General features: G+C 44.3%; 1 protein-coding gene across 2 annotated transcripts in view; it reads right to left on the bottom strand.

Annotated features, from left to right (window-relative positions):
* Positions 1-882: 882 nt before the first annotated feature.
* DROSHA (drosha ribonuclease III) overlaps positions 883-18,025 on the bottom strand; it is an 81,413-nt gene continuing 64,270 nt past the window's right edge. For both annotated transcript variants that reach the window (XM_081918154.1, XM_081918155.1), the window contains exons 26-32: positions 16,635-16,740; positions 12,849-12,990; positions 9,215-9,297; positions 8,628-8,731; positions 6,680-6,772; positions 5,780-5,826; positions 883-1,319 (exon numbers count right to left, since the gene is read on the bottom strand). In XM_081918154.1, the coding sequence (XP_081774280.1) occupies positions 1,189-1,319; positions 5,780-5,826; positions 6,680-6,772; positions 8,628-8,731; positions 9,215-9,297; positions 12,849-12,990; positions 16,635-16,740 (706 nt within the window). In that variant the 3' untranslated portion in view covers positions 883-1,188. The remainder of the gene's footprint in view (positions 1,320-5,779; positions 5,827-6,679; positions 6,773-8,627; positions 8,732-9,214; positions 9,298-12,848; positions 12,991-16,634; positions 16,741-18,025) is intronic.

Here is an 18,025-nt window from a genome sequence, read left to right as displayed (position 1 = left end):
CCTGTCCCCGGGAACGGAGGACGTCTGGTAACCCTATGCCAGAACCTTCACCCCTCCTTCCCAAAACCCAGTGATTACCTGGCTTTGGGAAGGCAGTGTGAGGGCTGGGGGGGGATGTTGCCAAAGGCCACCGTTAAAGGCCTTGAGGGCCACATGCAGCCCTTGGGCTGAGCGTTGGACCACTCTGGTTTGAACTATGGAAAGACGGCATGCATATAAAATTACATTTGTACCTTGGATCCTGAATGCCTTGGTATTTGGACGTTTTGGCTCCCGAACGCCGCAAACCCGGAAGTGAAGTGTTCCGGTTTGCGAACTATTTTTGGAACCTGAACGTCCGCTGGGGCTTCCAATTGGCTGAGGAGCCTCCTGCAGCCAATCAGAAGTCGCGCTTTGGTTTCTGAATATTCTGGAAGTCAAACGGACTTCCGGAATGGAATCCCTTCAACTTTCAAGGTACAACTGTATGTATATATGTACGTACGTTTGTACTGATTGTGGAAATACCTTCAAGAAAATATAGGACAGAGGATACACAATCTGCACACTGTGCACATTATAAACAAATCTTCTTTTTCAGATTTCGTTTACGGATGACGCTGTTTATGGAACCCAGGGTTTTGGTTCATCTCTTGTGAATGATGCTTAGATTTTCCTCATTTATCCCGCTGTCAGGTGCTCTCCTGAGGAAACATTTCTGAGCTAGATCATCTCATCTCCCTGGATCCAACCCCAGCACAGATTAAGCCACGTCTTTCCAATGGTAGCACAACCCAGACAGAGATCAAGGCGAGTTGGTGGAAGCAGCATCTCATTTCTGCCTTATTATTTCCCATGATTAAAGACTCCGACGAACACAAAGCTTTTCCTTTTTGGAGACGGTTACCCGTTTTGAAATAAAACACTTTATTATTCCGCAAACTCAAGATGGAAAATAAAAAAAGCACAATTCTTCAGAAAGAATGTTAAAAGAAATTGTTTCGTCAAGCCTCGTGAATAAAACTTTACTAGCTAAAAATGGAATAAAACACATTCTTCTTTTTTTATGTAAAAAGTAACAATTAACATGAAACATGATTTAATGAGCAGACTTCGTTCATCCTTTACACAAAACTAGGCTATGTCTCCACAGGCCCACATCAAAGTTATTAAGCAGGCAAATCCACCATTTCCTTCCATGGCCTGTACTTATTTCCGGATGTCGTCCGCTTCCTCCAGCTCTCTTTCCTGATGCTCTCTTTCCCACCTCATTTCTTTAAGCTCTTGTCTGTACTTCCGCTCAATGAATCGTTTCTGATGGGCCATCTGAGGAAAGTTATCTGAGGCAAGAAGAAATGTTTCATGCGTTAAAATAAAGGCCAGGAATTCCGAGTGTTCATTATTCTATTACACCAGGAGGAATAAGGAACATTTTCAGCTACGGTCATGTAATACGTTTACTTATCACACTCACGGTCAAAATTCCTGTCAGGGTGTGGAAATAGGAGACTTTCACCCAAGTCTTCCCAGAGAGTTTCATGAATGAATACAGCATTCTCCACAGCCAAAACGTCCCCCAAATTGTACTTTGCCAAACCTTTATTAAGCATTACAAATACCTTGGAAGTTGAACGGAATCCATTGCAGAAGTCCGTTCGACTTCCAAAACGTTTGAAAACCAAAGCATGGCTTCTGATTGGCTGCAGGAAGCTCCTGCAGCCAATCGGAAGCCACGGAGTCCCTGTTGAACGTTCGGCTTCCAAAAACAGTTTGCAAACCAGAACATTCACTTCTGGGTTTGTGGCGTTCGGGAGCCAAAATGTTCAAGAACTAAGCTGTTCGAAAACCAAGGTACGACTGTATAGGCCAGCCTTTCTCAACCTGTGGGTCACCAGATGTTGTTGAACTACAACTCCCATCACCCCTAGCTAGCAAGGCCAGAGCTCAGGGATGATGGCAGTTGTAGTCCAACAACATCTGGGGACCCACAGGTTGAGAACCGCTGGTATAGGCCATCATAAAACATCCATGTATAAAAATTTAAAAGATGGGTGCTGGCTGTGTCAAAATGGTTGGGAACCAGTGACTTAACAAACACAGGACTTTGCCCAGGGACTCAGCAGGCAGCACTGTGGTCTAAACCACAGAGCCGCTTGGGATTGTCGATCAGAAGGTCGGCGATTCGAATCCCCATGACGGGGTGCGCTCCTGTTGTTCTGTCCCAGCTCCTGCCAACCTAGCAGTTCAAAAGCACACCAGTGCAAGCAGATAAATAGATACCGCCGTGGTGGGAAGGCAAACAGCATTTCCATGTGCTCTGGCTTCTGTCGTGGTGTCCCATTGCACCAGAAGCGGTTAAGTCATGCTGGCCACATGACCCGGAAAGCTGTCTATGGACAAATGCTGGCCCCCTCAGCCTCAAAGCGAGATGAGTGCCGCAATCCCATAGCCACGTTTGACTGGACTTAACCATCCAGGGGTCCTTTACCTTTACCGTACAGCTGCAAATATAATGTTTTAAGTGCATTATACACATGTGACTCTAGATGGCACTGGTGAGCTAATGGCAAATTCCATATATAGATTTTAAACTTAAAAAAAAAATCATTTTCACAGCGTTTTGTATATATGTGTAGCTTCAGCCTAGGTGATGCTACTTCAGAGAAATGCTACACGCTGGAGGCAAAAGCAGAGCCAACTTGATTATTTTAGTGTTGTATTTTAATCTTGTTTTTAAGTTGCATTTTAATCAATTGTTTTGATACCTGGTGTTAGCAGCCCTGAGCCCAGTCTTGGCTGGGGAGGGTGGGGTATAAATAAAATTTATTGTTATTATAATGAAAGCTGCCTCCGGGATTTTTCCAAGTCAAACAATGGGTGAGTGGGAAATCATGTTACCCAATAGGAATGGTTGTGTATATGTGTATTTATGTATATATCAACAATTTGAATCTGGCTATTTATTCCTCCATTTGAAGATGCTACCCAAATGTACTTGTTGAGCAATTTGCGAGCCTCTACCATGAAACGTTTTAGTGGGGGGGGGGCAGAATGGAGTATCCTTATGGAAAATTTGTAACAGATCGGTGAACTATGCTGGGAAAGTCTCCGTACTTTGGGAAGCTATCATTTTTCATCAAGGACAAGAAGGGCTCCATCTGGTGCTAATCAAGATAATCTCCCCCCATTACCACCATAATGGGCATCAGGGAGGGGAGGGGGGGAAAGCTGTTCAGCTCTTAAAAACCAATATATACAATTGAGAAGCCAATGGAAGTTAATATATACTGTGGTGCAGAATAAGGTAGACAAACACATCATCCATAGTGGCGATGCCAGGTGGAAGGTCGCCGGCGAAAGTGTCGCCTCCGTCAGATGTGGTGCCAGATGAGAAATTGCTCTTTGTGATTGACTTGCTAGTGCTGACGCAGAAACAGCTGGTGTCCTTGGGAAGATGAGGCTTTCGGGGCCATGATAGGAAACACAGCTGATGCAAGAGGCTGAGGAGGAGGCTTGAATGAAGGGCTCAGCCACTTCTGAACCCAAGGCCATCTCCATAAACAAACAACCTCCTCTTGCAGAAGCGATTCCATTCTCTCTCCCTCCCCCTCCCCGGGTCTCTCTCCTCAAAAGATTGGAAGATGCCGCCAGCCGCTAAGTCTCTGGTACCGCAAAGGCACTCCTGTGCAAAGTGTGGTCCTTTTGTACTCTTCTTGCAGATCTGATGTACCAGACTAAGTGCCACTTACGGATGACAAAAGTTCGGTGAAGTCTCCCGTGTGTGTTTTCCCCAGAATCGCTTGAAAGCCCTTGTCCTCGTAAGATCTGAGTCGCCCTGACACACACGATGGGTTTAAGAACCTCTGGTGGCTTTAGACGGAAGTTCTTGTGGGGGAGAGAATGCTATTCTGCTATTTCATCGTTTTCCTTTCCGTATTTCGGAGGCTCTCAGATTAACTCAGGGGAGTAAAGAGGGTGAAAATCTTGCATGTGGGGCAGAAAGGTGAGACTTCACATGCCACATTCGTGCTCCGTATTCGTACACAAAAGGAAATAATGGAAAGAAATCATACCATAAAAATGGACCTCTCTCAAAAGTGCACATTTTAAATGCACCTGTTTAAAAAAATTCATTCTTCCAAGACAGGGGCTGAAAGCTACCGACTGTTTGGCTGATGTAAGCAGATGAGCTCAACTCTTGATAGATAAAAGTACGGCGACTTTTGCCAGAGATTTCAACGAGATTAAGAGTTATCTGGGGTTGTAGCACAAAGATTTAAGTCCCTGTTTGGCAGCAGCTTGCGGGTTTTGCAATCAATCCTGCAAGGTGAGCGCTCTGGCCCCCATCTAGCAAAGCGCCGACTTTATTTTAATCACAATGCCTAGATCATGAATGTCAGTGGAATGACTCGTGTGCCTGAATTTAAGCATGGGCTTAAGTGCTTCGCTGGACCAAGGCCAGAGAGCTCAGCACTTCACTTGACCGACTCCCCGCCAACTAGGCCTGAAATATTGTGACTTTTTGGAGGGATTATGCTTACAAAGGGGGAGAGGGCTAGACACATAAAGGAACACAGAATGGAAAACCTGCCATCACTTTGCTGAATTTTCAAGGCTGAAACTGCACGCTCAATCGCTTTACCTTGAGCAAATATGCTCAAAGCAAACGCTTGAGGGCCGGTTTTGCGCTTACTTGCTTCCCGCCACATCTTTCCTTGAGTCTACGCAACTGACACCACATTTCTTTAAGACCGATAGTGAAAAGCGCAATGTGCTCAGACCCAAACTACATGACCTGAGGTCCCCTTACCATGAATAACCTTCCAACTTATGTCCATATCAGAGAAGGAAAGCAAAAACCATCACTGCATTTTGAAAAATAAAAATGACCCACACATACTTCCTATATGTTTAATTATAGGTTTTTGATGATATTGTTATAGGTTTAGATATTATTATTATTATTATTATTATTATTATTATTATTATTATTATTATCCCACCCGTCTGACTGGGTTGCCCCAACCACTCTGGGCAGCTTCCGACACATATAAAAACATAATAAAAACATCAAACATTAAAAGCATCCCGATACAGGATGTTCTTCTTGTTCTTTCATTCTATATGTTAAGTCTGCAAGCTGCACGTATTCTGTCAACTTAAATTGCCATTCTTCTTTAGTTGGGACCTTGCTCATTTTCCATTTTTGTGCTAACAAAACACGGGCCACAGTAGTGGCATACATAACCCTTTTTTTTGACACCTGGGAATTTCAGCCTGAATTATTCCCAACAGAAAGGACTTGGATTGCAATGCTTTCTTGGCTATCCGAGTTGGGTCATAACAGAGTCTAGTTTATTCTCTACCTGGAAATGCGATCTCTCATTTCACACGGCGCCACATAGCCGTATCTGCTGCTAGCCCAGAAAACCCTGTCGCTGTGGTCTAATGATAGTGCGATTTAAAAGCCCCGGCCATTAAAAGAATAATAATAATAAAATATTTCCCACGGCTGGCTTGTTGAGACCCACTTGCCAGGAAGCTTGTGTAATGGCTCTGCCTCACTGGGTAGGGGAACATTTTTGATTTAATCCAAATGTGTGTGTTATGTAAGCAAATTTTCAATTCAAAATGGTCTAAAAATGGAGGGGGAAGGTGGAGGGGGATGCTGGTGCTGTCATTTGATTGTTTTATCTGTACTTTCTCTCTCTCTCTGCCTCTCTCTCTCTCAACCATAGGTAACGCTTGCACATTCCCTGCCCCAACCCCCAGAACGAAATAATCCAAGAAAGCCTCTTACATTTTTCCAAGGCATCCATTGCTGCGCACATCTCTGCTTGCTGAATGCTGTTTTTTAAAAAAAGAAAAGCAAATAAAGGAAAGGAAAGGGGGAGAAATCATGGCAAATGTATTTATGGGGTAAACTACAGCTTCCGAGAAGCAACCACTCTGATGGCTCTGCTGAGACTAATTCTTCAAATAATCATTGGGCACTTGTTCCCATAAAAACCCTTCATGCACAGGCACACACACAAACCCGTTCCAGCGAGTTGTTTTTAAAACTTCAGATCAATACCACTAAGATCTTCCCCTTTCATAATTCTTCGGCGAATTGTTTTAATGAAAATATTAAATTTAAAACCGGCCAACCAACCAACAGGCAAACTCTACAGCTCTAGAAAAATGGATGGCGATATTACAGCAAATAGAACACTTTCCCGCTAATATTTTATTAGGAATTATTTTTATCTTATTCTTAGAATCAGTGCAGTCCGGACAAGGAGGTGATCAATGGTGAAGGAGAAACCCTTTAAATATTATTTATCATGCAGCTGGCATCCTCGCTGTACAGTCCCTAAGATGCTTTTCTCATTCATCTTCAATACAAACCTACAAAGTGTGTTGCTGTTCTTCCATTAATGGAAATGCAGGCTGGGGGAGACTAATCTGTCTGAAGGTTGCTCAGAAAGGCCATGGATGAACTAGAATTCGAACCCAGGCCTTCTGTCCCTGGCACCCTAACCATGGAGCTACAGAGGCTCTCTGCAACATCTTATTTTGGCCAGATACAGACTTAAACGGGAGTAGTGGGAATTCTAGCATTCGCTTTCTTAAGGAGCACCATCTAAATTACCAAGGGATTTCCCGTAGCTCTCAAAACACCTGTTTAATTAGATGTGTATTCAAAAATTTACCATACCTTGGTCCTTTACCGCATCCTATTCTTTCGCCTTTAAAATAAACAGCTACGGTGTATGTTCTGGCATGAGAGGGTCCGACTGTTTGCAGAGTCCTAAGTCCCAGGAAAGATAGTAACACAAAAAAGTCACACTTTTGAAAGCAGGACTTACTAAGGCCTCTAAACAGAAATGCCCCCCTGTTTGCAAAAATTAATCATGAGATTGCAGACGAACAGCACTTTATGGATTATTTTACAAGGCACTGCAAACACGTCATTGCTTTAAAAGTGAAGTATTTATGTACGCTTGGTGTAGAATTATAGGCATTTACACTTTTTGGCAAATTCAGATCTTCGGGATAGAAATATAAGGTACTGTGACAAATGCTGTCGCTCTAAATGGCAACTACTGCAAATTGCCCCATCAGTAACAGAAAGTTGCAGGATCTGTCACTACTAACCAGGCAGCTTTCCCTTTGGACGAAGAGTTTGATATAAATCTGCAGCCATTTTAAGATGAGACACGAGTTCTCAGACAAACGATAAATTTGCTTCTCTTTCCCGTCTCCCCCTCCGATCCATCTCCAATGTCACGCTGAGTATTGGTTGTACGCAGTTTCAGCGGTTAAGGTACATTTAGGAAACGCTTTACAGCGGAAATAGACAAATGGCGGCTTCAAGTCAACCAAACAGCTGATCCCAAATTGCCTATGGATCTATACATTCTTTCCGCCCGCCACGAAACAAGATGATCCGTTGCAAGAGAGGCGCTACACCATTCAAATGTCAAAGTTTCATTACTGAGCTACACTTTAAAACAGTTTACAATAATCCTTCCATCCGTAGCAGATCCCAATTTTCTGTCCCTTTCCTGTGGCCACAAAACAGAGTCCAGGAGAAAATGGTACAGCTTAAAGGGTGGGACAGCTCTCAGATGGATTGTCAAAAGATGGGAGTCACCAGTCTCACTGCATCTCCAACACTTATCTGATTCAGTCTTATACATCTTACATGTCTACTCAAAGTTAGAGACCATCTGTAAATCATTTTCGGGTAGTTCTCCTTCAAGGAATAACATGATGTAAAAATTTCAGATCATTCCCCCCCCCCCCCCGAGATTAAAATCTATATTGTGTCCTATATCTATTGCCCAGCGTGTCATGGAGACTTTGACAAGATCATCTTTTGTTTCCCATTCTAATAACATTTTAGATAAAAGTTTTTCTTTATTTTGTAAGTGTTCTTTTTCAAATTGTGAGCTTTGGTCCAAAAAAAACAGTTTCCCTGTTTATTTTAAACATTTCCTGTAACTGATGATATTGTAGCCAGTATGTTAACATGGCTCCTTACACTTTCCATTAATTCCAGTTTAGGTTCCCCCTCTGTAAAGCATAGCAATTCCTTGTAAGTTGTCCACTGTCTATCCTTATTAATTCTCTTTATTGTAATAGCCTCAACAGTGTCTTCCTTTCCAGCAGATTTGTGTATTTCTCCCAAACTCTATACAAATTCTTCCTTAGAATATGGTTTGTATAACAAAGCAGCAACTCTGCTACCGATCCCAAATGACGCTGGAGAGTTACACTTGCAGGAGTTACAGAGTCTGCTTAAAGCAGCAGCTCCCACTCCCTGACGTGCGAAGGGAGGCACTGAAACTATTTTGTGGGTGGGCGAATGCGAACTTATCAGCAAGGATCAAATGATCAACCATCCACTGAATTTAGAGCCATCCCATCTTCCACATGCAGCAGCTCTCTTGACTACATTTGTGGCGCTTGAAGCTGAGTTCGAGATCGAAAAGGGGAAACGGCAAACTAATCCCTTCTTTAAACAAAAGGCAGAGGGTGCTTAATCCGAGTCATATGGATATGGAGACAAAAATAAACGCCAAGTGTGGAGCTGAAAATGAGAGATCGGCTCACGAAGTTATAATTAGTTTATGGCAGGAAGAAGGAGAAAGGCTTCTTACTTATAGAGAGGGATGTCTGGCTCCTTCCCTTCTGTTCGGAGAGTTAAGCAGCATTGCTGGAGCTGGGATTTTGGATCGTTCCAGTCCTGGTTTAAAATGAATTCCTGTAATGTAGAGAAATGACAACAGGCTCCAATTAGAGGAGCAGGAGCAGGCTGGAAACAGGGTTAAAAACAGGAGTTTTGCCCCAAGTTAATGTTGTTGCTTTTTAAGTTTATGCCAAAGTATGTGCATGCAACAGAAGGTAAAGGTAAAGGGACCCCTGACCATTAGGTCCGGTCGTGGCCGACTCTGGGGTTGCGGCGCTCATCTCGCTTTATTGGCCGAGGGAGCCGGCATACAGCTTTTGGGTCATGTGGCCAGCATGACTAAGCCGCTTCTGGCGAACCAGAGCAGCGCACGGAAATGCCGTTTACCTTCCCGCCTGAGCGGTACCTATTTATCTACTTGCACTTTGACGTGCTTTCGAACTGCTAGGTTGGCAGGAGCATGCAACAGAACAAAGGTTTTAATTATCATAAAGGTGGGACTCTGTGGCAAACCCAGATTGGTTGCTGCATTAAGTATAAAACTCCAAGCTGTCCTACCTTTAGTCGTGGGAAGAAGCAGACATTCATGAAGGTGTGGACGTATTCCAAGTCCTTGTCTATGTACAGAGCAGCGATAAAGGCTGGAAGGGAGGAAAACCAAATATGCGAGTAATGTTATTCTCTGGGTAAAAAGAGTTTACACTTGCAGAGAATCTCTGGTGCTCTCAAAATCTCTCACAGCAAATATTTCTGAGCTAAGAACCCGGGCTGCTCAGCTGCTTGAGTGCGTCTTAAGGGGGGAAAGATAGCTTGGCGAATACAGTTTTTTGACCACCTTGGGAACAAGGTGAAAAACATAACGAAGAGTTAGGAGGTATGTTAAGAAGAGTTTGGATTTGATATCCCGTTTTATCACTACCCGAAGGAGTCTCCAAGCGGCTAACATTCTCCTTTTCCTTCCTCCCCCACAACAAACACTCTGTGAGGTGAGTGGAGCTGAAAGACTTCAGAGAAGTGTGACTGGCCCAAGGTCACCCAGCAGCTGCATGTGGAGGAGCGGAGACGCGAACCCGGTTCACCAGATTACGAGTCTACCACTCTTAACCACTACACCACCCTGGCTCCCAAGCACAAAGGGCACCCGAAACGTGAGAGTCTCCAAAAGGGAAAAGAAAATGAAATAACAGAGGGGTGGACCACCGATTGTCTGTATCTTCAAATAACACGGGTGGAATGGGATTCAGTCTGTGAAATTGCATGTTTTGGGGCGAGCGGAAGGAACTCAGCCCGATCCAGAAGCACATAAAAGGCTTAGGGAGGTCATGTTGTAGAGGGTGGGATTCTTCTAGCCACTTCAACGACTACGAGGGTCAACCGACCTCCTTTGGGGAAAAGGTTCTTATGGGTTATAGCTCCATGAAAGTGTCTCTTGCTTTTAATTCCAAAGTGGGAGGTGTGGGCTGGCCATTGTGGAGCAATCTCATAGCAGTGTTGCACCTCCGCATGTCTAATCTGCCAATTTACAGCTTCCATCTAATGTGGGATGAAGGCACGAGGCCACATTGACAAGTTTGCGGTCAACAAATAAGCACATCTGATGCTCCGAGCAGCACGCACCCCCCACCACATGCTGGCTTGTTAAGTCAGGAATTGGTTAGGTGAAGCAGGTCATATTCCCAACAGCCTCTCCCTCCTTAAGACCCTTTAAAGTTGCATTACACTATTGGCGTCCTTCGTACAGTTGAGAAGATGGTCGTTGCACGGTCTCACCAAGAACAACGTTGTCCCTCAATTTACATGTGTCCACTCTGGCCTCCCCCCTTTGCTTCTGGGTTCAAACTCTCAAAACATAAATCTCTTGGGAGACCAGACTAGAATTAACAATGTCGTGAGTTTTATTCATGCAAAATGGAAAGCAAATAAATATCAAGCTACGTTTCTTGGTTAATGCAGCATTATGGTATGAACCCCTTTTTGTTCGTTGTTGCTGTTGTTTATTTATTTCCCACCCAACTGGCTGGGTTTCCCCAGCCACTCTGGGCAGCTTACAGGATATATAAAAATAGAACATTAAAAAACAGAATATCCTACACAGGAAACAAACAAACCAATAAATCAATAGAAAGCAATAACAACAACAACAATGCTCTCCTTTTTATGAAACAGGAGACTTCATCTCCTCAACTTACTCCTAAGAACCCCATTCACTCTCTTCCTTAACCCCAGACCCACTAAATGCTTTAACTGGACAGATCCCAATTGCTCCTTAAAAGCAATTGCTCCTCTAAGAATTCCTTCCTTTCTTCATGCAGTTCACCACAGTTGGTCTAATAATAATAATGATGATGATGATAGACAATCTGGTGCCCCCCAGATGTTGCAGGACTACAAAACCTATCATCCACAGCCATTGCTAACCCTGGCAGAAACTGATTGGTGCTGTATTCTAGAAAATGTGGAGGACGCCAGGTTGCCTATCCCTTCTCTAGTACAAGGTCACTGAAGAGCAAATCCTGCGCTCTGCCTGTAACCTCTGCTTGACAAGGGCTGAAAACTGAGTCACTGAATTGTCAACATCTGGACAAATTAATGAAGCATTGTGAAGAGCTGGGGACAGAGTCTGGACTTCTAAATCCTGTGGTTTAGCCAGCAGACTATAACTTCTAAGAAATAAATCTCTGCAAAGTATACACTCCCAGTGCTTCGGATATCAATCATGATTGTTTGTGAACAACTTCCATTTACTAAAAGGATTTGGCAAGAGACACGGGACCTGCTCAACTCACAAAATGTATTAAAATGCTCTGGATAGAGATTAACTTCCTTGGCCCGTTATTTATTGCCACTTCACTTGCACTGGAAGGAGAACCTTAAAAAAACAAATAAACTTTTTAAACAAATTAGCTGAAAGGGGATTTAAACTTCACTATGGGGGTTTACGTTACCGTACCTTCAGAAGCAATGCCATTTACGAAACTGAAAACTGACTGTATTTAAAATAAAATAATAAAGAACTATTTCCCCTTTATTTCTGTACTTGCAAAGGGGCACCTAAAAGCAGGTGATACTGAATGTTTGCTGTCCTGCCCCATGCTATGTAATGCTCATGATCTCTTTAAGATGGGGATAACCCAACATGGTGCCTGCCCTCCAGGTGTTGAACTACAACTTCCAGCATCCCAACCATTGGAAATTCTGGCTAAGACTAATGGGAATTGTAGTCCAGCAACATCTGGGGAGCACCATGTTGGTTGCCCATCTTAAGAGATCAAGAAAAGGTGGCAGAATCACATGTTCCCTCTCTCTAATCCTCCTTCCCTCTGGTGCAAACTCCTGCACAGCCCTTTCCCAATGTGGTTTGCTATGGCCAAAGTTAATAGTAATGATAATGATAATAATAATTATTATTTATACCCCGCCCATCTGCCTGGGTTTCCCCAGCCACTCTGGGTGGCTCCCAACAGAATATTAAAAACACAATAAAACATCAAACATTAAAGACCTCCATAAACAGGGCTGCCTTCAGATGTCTTCTAAAAGTCAGATAGTTGTTTATTTCCTTGACATCTGATGGGAGGGTGTTCTACAGGGTGGGCGCCACTACCTAGAAGGCCCTCTGCCTGTTTCCCTGCAACCTCACTTCTCGCAGTGAGGGAATCTCCAGAAGGCCCTCGGCGCTGGACCTCAGTGTCCTGGCTGAATGATGGGGGTGGAGATGCTCCTTCAGGTCTACTGGGCTGAGGCCGTTTAGGGCTTTAAAGGTCAGCACCAACACTCGTAATTATGCTCGTAAATGTACCGGGAGCCAATGTAGGCACCAACATTAATCGACGGGTGCTGTAACTTGATGAATCGATTAAATGTGAGTAAGTGTACAAACACAGGCCAATACCTCAATACACACACACAGCTCAATATACCTTTTGGGTAACGCAAAAGAAATGCAACAGAACCACAGTTTAAAGAAACAAAATCTCCCTCTAAATAGCACCTTGAACTAATGCCATGTGCATTCTCGATGGATTCCAGAATCCACCAAACCCTCTTGGTGTTTTGTTTTGTTTTGTTTTAACCCAATATCTCTTATAGCACAGAACCTTGCCTAAGGACTTTCTCGCTTCTGCTATCTGCTGTCCCCTTTAACGTCACCCCTCATTTCCTTTGGGCGGAAACAGAAGATGGTGGCACTCACATTCCAAAAGATCCGCCAGCGTCTTCGTCCGTAAGGCCACGGGGCGCTTGGTTTTGTCGTTTGTAATGGCGAACTCCTGCATGCCCAGTTCTTCGGCGACTTTGGCCTGTGTTCTGTTGTTGACCAGGGAGCTCCGCAACAGCTACCGACACAACAGAGAGCGCTCAGGTAAGAACACCCCCAAAATTCTGGGGAGGAACCCAGCCGTTGCTTGGCAAAACAGAAGAAACCGAATCACCTCTGCTAGATTTTGTTCCTACACCAAGCTGCCGCTCATGCTAACCACTTAATACCAGGGACCTTCTTCTGATGCTGATCTGTATGACCCACATGGTCAACTGCTTGGTCCCTCACCCCCAAAGTGACGCAGGAGAAGAGTTTCTCCTTCTTTCTCCCTCCTTTGCTAGCTTGAGGCAATCTGTAGTTTATCATTTGGTCCAAACTGGCAAACCACAGTTTGCGCTTATCCTGAGATTATACTACAATTTGTCTTAGGTCAGAAGCACCCCACTCGTGTCCAGCTTCCTGTTGAAGCAAGCTAATGGGCAGAAAATATGCCAAGCTCAATTTCTCTTGCCGACAGAAGTGTGCTGTTGCTTCCACTGTGCATACAAAGCAGAGAGAGCTTCTGTGTAACTCGCTAATGATGGAGGTGCCTAAGGTGCTGCTTACATATAATCCTCTCCAATTGTCTAAAGGGTGTTGCAAGAGCCGCGGTAACAGGCGGTCGATTTATCGCTCTCATCCTGGATCCGTGAATGTTACTACGGCTTCAGCCAATTTAACGTAAATAGACTTGGCAACACGTAATCCTCTCACACTGGGCAAAGCCAGCTGGTCCCCGATGTGTCCGTCGCAGGAGGACTGCAGTGTTAATTGTCAAAAAATGCAGCCACCTGTGGCGACGAAGAATTAAGTACTATGAGAACCGAGAGCCGGTTGACAGGAAGAGAGGAGCCCAGCGCTTTAATTAACAGCAGCCACTTTCCAAAAGAACAAGCACGCAACTTATTGTTGGGGCAACGTCCACAGCGAACCAGCAGCTCGGAAAGCAGAACCTAATGGCACACTGCAATTTGCATAGGATGCGAAGGCTGGGTGAACAGCTGAGGTGAAATTTCAGTGAAAGATGGAACGATACGGGCGGGGGCTGGCAAAGCACGAGAGCGGGGCGAAACGAAACGTTAACGCGCGCCCGAAACATAAAAGCAACTTTTGAAAGCTTATTTCAGTCTGATCAGATGAAAGGGAGCTCGGGAGAGGGGGCAGGCCCGCTGATAAGGAAATTTAACATGTCATATTTATTCATCAGAAGACAGAAGGGAGACAGGATCAAATTATGCTTAAGAGAATGTCTCGGGCAGAAGGCAGAGGAAGGAGACCGAGGGAGAAAGCGGCGTGGAGGGAAAACGCGCTCGCTGCTTAAAACGTAACTTTGGTTAAACATTAAAATGCCCTGCCACTTCAGCTGCAAGTTCAAAGAGCACTTGGGTCTTTGAAATCAGGGGTTAGCCTTCCTCGGGGCTACTGGCCGAGTAGAAATATGTAGAAGAGAGCAAAGGAGAGGGAGGATTGGAAGGGATGGACAGCATAAGTCAAAACTGGGTCTTCTTTGTGCTGCAGAACTCTTTAAAAAAAGGTTTGGCCGCATTCGGAAAGAAATTTCTAGGAGAGGCTTCTCCTTCTGGCTAGCACAAAGGCGAATGATATAGGATCATTATATGTAAATAAAAGGGAGTTTCCTGGATTGTAGTCGCATTCCAGTCAGTGTAGCAAAATGGCGCCCTAACTATGCAGAAACTCAGATGTACAAGCTTGGCGCCAAAGGATTCCTTAAACTGGGGTTACAGTTGCCCAAACAAAATGCCTGGTTGCCATTTTGGGGCCAAGCAGCTCAAAAGTCGTGTTTTCCAAGACAAGCTTTGGGTTCCTTAAATTCATCCTGATTGCGCAGATAACATATAACGGATAGGATTCTACAGGGTGGAGTATCAGTGTGTGAAAACAGTCGAGATCCAAGGATCCCCAGGCACACATCTCCAGATGGTGGAGGCGACTGGTGCCCTCCTGGCCAATGGGCATCTTCGCTTACTCGCAAGTGGTCGATAGCCAGGTGCAAAAGGCGCCTGGCAAATTTCGAACGCTGCAACCACGGCCAACCTTTTACTTTCTGGCAATGCACAGGCATTGACGGGATGATATCATCTCTAGACTGAGCACTGAGATGTAGTTAGCTGTGTTTTGTCTTATCTCTTTGATTTGCCCTCGCTGGGCTGGATGAATCCCTAACCGGAATTAAGACTGTCGGAAGAAATATCAACAACCTCAGATATGCAGAAAGTGAGGAGGAATTAAAGAACCTTTTAATGAGGGTGAAAGAGGAGAGTGCAAAATAGGGTCTGAAGCTCAACATCAAAAAAACAAAGATTATGGCCACTGGTCCCATCACCTCCTGGCAAACAGAAGGGGAAGAAATGGAGGCAGTGAGAAATTTTACTTTCTTGGGCTCCATGATCACTGCAGATGGTGACAGCAGTCACGAAATTAAAAGACGCCTGCTTCTTGGGAGAAAAGCAATGACAAACCTAAATAGCATCTTAAAAAACAGAGACATCACCTTGCCAACAAAGGTCCGTATAGTAAAAGCTATAGTTTTCCCAGTAGTGATGTATGGAAGTGAGAGCTGGACCATAAAGAAGGCTGATCGCTGAAGAATTGATGCTTTTGAATTATGGTGCTGGAGAAGACTCTTGAGAGTCCCATGGACTGCAAGAAGATCAAACCTATCCATTCTTAAGGAAATCAGCCCTGAGTGCTCCCTGGAAGGACAGATCCTGAAGCTGAGGCTCCAATACTTTGGCCACCTCATGAGAAGAGAAGACTCCCTGGAAAAAGACCCTGATGTTGGGAAAGATGGAGGGCACAAGGAGAAAGGGACGACAGAGGACGAGATGGTTGGATAGTGTTCTCGAAGCTACCAGCATGAGTTTGACCAAACTGCGGGAGGCAGTGGAAGACAGGAGTGCCCGGCGTGCTCTGGTCCATGGGGTCACGAAGAGTCGGACACAACTAAACGACTAAACAACAACAAATAACAATGGTACATATTCAAAGATTGGTTTGTCGTGGTTTTAAGCCCTGGGACCACATGTGATGGGGGGGGGGCAGAAGCATGAGTAGGAAAGCCTTTCTATGGTGGGAGGTATTCGGCTATGGTAGAAGGATTGATTCTAAAGGGCTCCCATTCAGTTCTATGGGGCAAGGTAAGCAACTTGCGATAAATGTCTAGTTGAACAGTCGAGAGACCACCCGACACTTGCGTGTTACTGAAACGAAGCAGCTATTCTTAAAAAGAAAGGCAAACTTGAATTGTTTGTTGCTTTGAGCTACCTATTAGCCCTGAAACACCCCCCCCTCAAAAGCATTCCTACAGACCCCATGTTCATAGCATCTGTCTACCCCAAGTGCTTGCTAATGAAACAAGCGCTACTTGTAGTTTTGAGGTGGAACAAGTTAATCGCGGCGGTTATTAAAGCTATTGACCTGTTTTAAAGAAGAGAAGACATCGTGCCTGTGTGGCAAGAATCAAAACTTCACATCTTCAAATTAACAGAACCTTATTAAGAGCAGGCAGCGCGCTGAGGTTGTGGATCTTCATTAAGCCCAGAATAATTCACTCGCTGCTTCTACAGTTCCTTCTCTCTTTCCCCCTGCCCTCTGTCTCTCCTGCCCCCTCTGACTTGTCAAGTTCTGCTCCCGGAGAAGAGTGGCAGGTGGCAATCTCACCGTTAGGTGGCCTTCATGATGATCTGGGAAATGTATGAATAAATACTCCGTGGCCACCAGCTGCATTATGGAATCCCCCAAGAATTCCATTCTCTGATTGTGGCCCCTGAAACAGAAAGAGGTAGAAATCAATAAAGTTGATAAGATAGAAAAACAAGCCTTTCCTCGCTATAGAACCACGTGCGTTGGGCTCGCTTTGGCGGCACGTAAGCTAAAATTGGAACGATTTAGCATGGCTCCTGCGGAAGGCATTTAAAGAGGAGTGGGAATTTTTTGTCGAGCATATAGGAAACAATTGTGTACAGTTGAAAACGCTGGCAGTATTAAAGTAAAATTGACAGTATAATAAATATTGAAGATAGGAGAACAGAACTAGATGGATATATCAAAATATGCAGGAATGGTGAGAAAGTGAAATGAACGTTGGAAGAGGAGGGAAGTCAATAAATGTATGGTAAAATAAAAATGTTTAATTTGTGATATAAAATTTGAAAATGTCAAAATATTATATATTTTAATATATAATATATATAATATATAAAAGTATACATAATTATTATAATTATATTACATATAATAATGTCAACATAATAATATTATAATATTACAGTCATACCTTGGAAGTCGAATGGAATCCCTTCTGGAAGTCTGTTTGACTTCCAAAACATTCGGAAACCAAGGCGCAGCTTCTGATTGGCTGCAGGAAGCTCCTGGAGCCAATCGGAAGCCACAGAAGCAGCATCAGAAGTTTGGGTTCCAAAGAACGTTCACAAACCAGAACACTCACTTCTGGGTTTGCGGCATTCGGGAGCCAAAACGTTCAACTTGCAAGGCGTTAGGGATCCAAGGTATGACTGTATACTTATAATATAATTATCTATAAAAAGAACCCTGTGTCACCCCCCACAAAAAAGCACTAAACAGGTGAGTCATTTCAAATAGGTTTCAAATATTTCTACAATATTTTTGTCCTCATAGATCACCATTCCTATCGCCCAACATGACTTGTGAGGGTCTCGTGGTGGTTTCCTCGCATTTATTAGAAGAGTTTGGATTTGATATCCCGTTTTATCATTACCCAAAGGAGTCTCAAAGCGGCTAACATTCTGTTTTCCCTTCCTCCCCCACAACAAACACTTTGTGAGGTGAGCGGGGCTGAGAGACTTCAGAGAAGCGTGACTGGCCCAATGTCACCCAGCAGCTGCATGTGGAGGAGCGGAGACGTGAACCCGGCACAGCCCCTTCCTCGGCAGTTGGACCGCCTCATTCTGCACCGGCTGGTGCTTCTGGGCAGCATGTTACAGTGATCCAGTCATGAGGTTGGTCTACCATGATCAGGCGATCCCTGTCCAGGAGCATCCACAGCTGGCAAACTGGACAAAGCTGCCTGT

This window comes from Podarcis melisellensis, assembly GCF_964234715.1.
Source record: "Podarcis melisellensis genome assembly, chromosome: 7".
Classification (NCBI taxonomy): domain Eukaryota; kingdom Metazoa; phylum Chordata; class Lepidosauria; order Squamata; family Lacertidae; genus Podarcis; species Podarcis melisellensis.
This window is presented reverse-complemented; position numbering and strand designations above follow the sequence as displayed.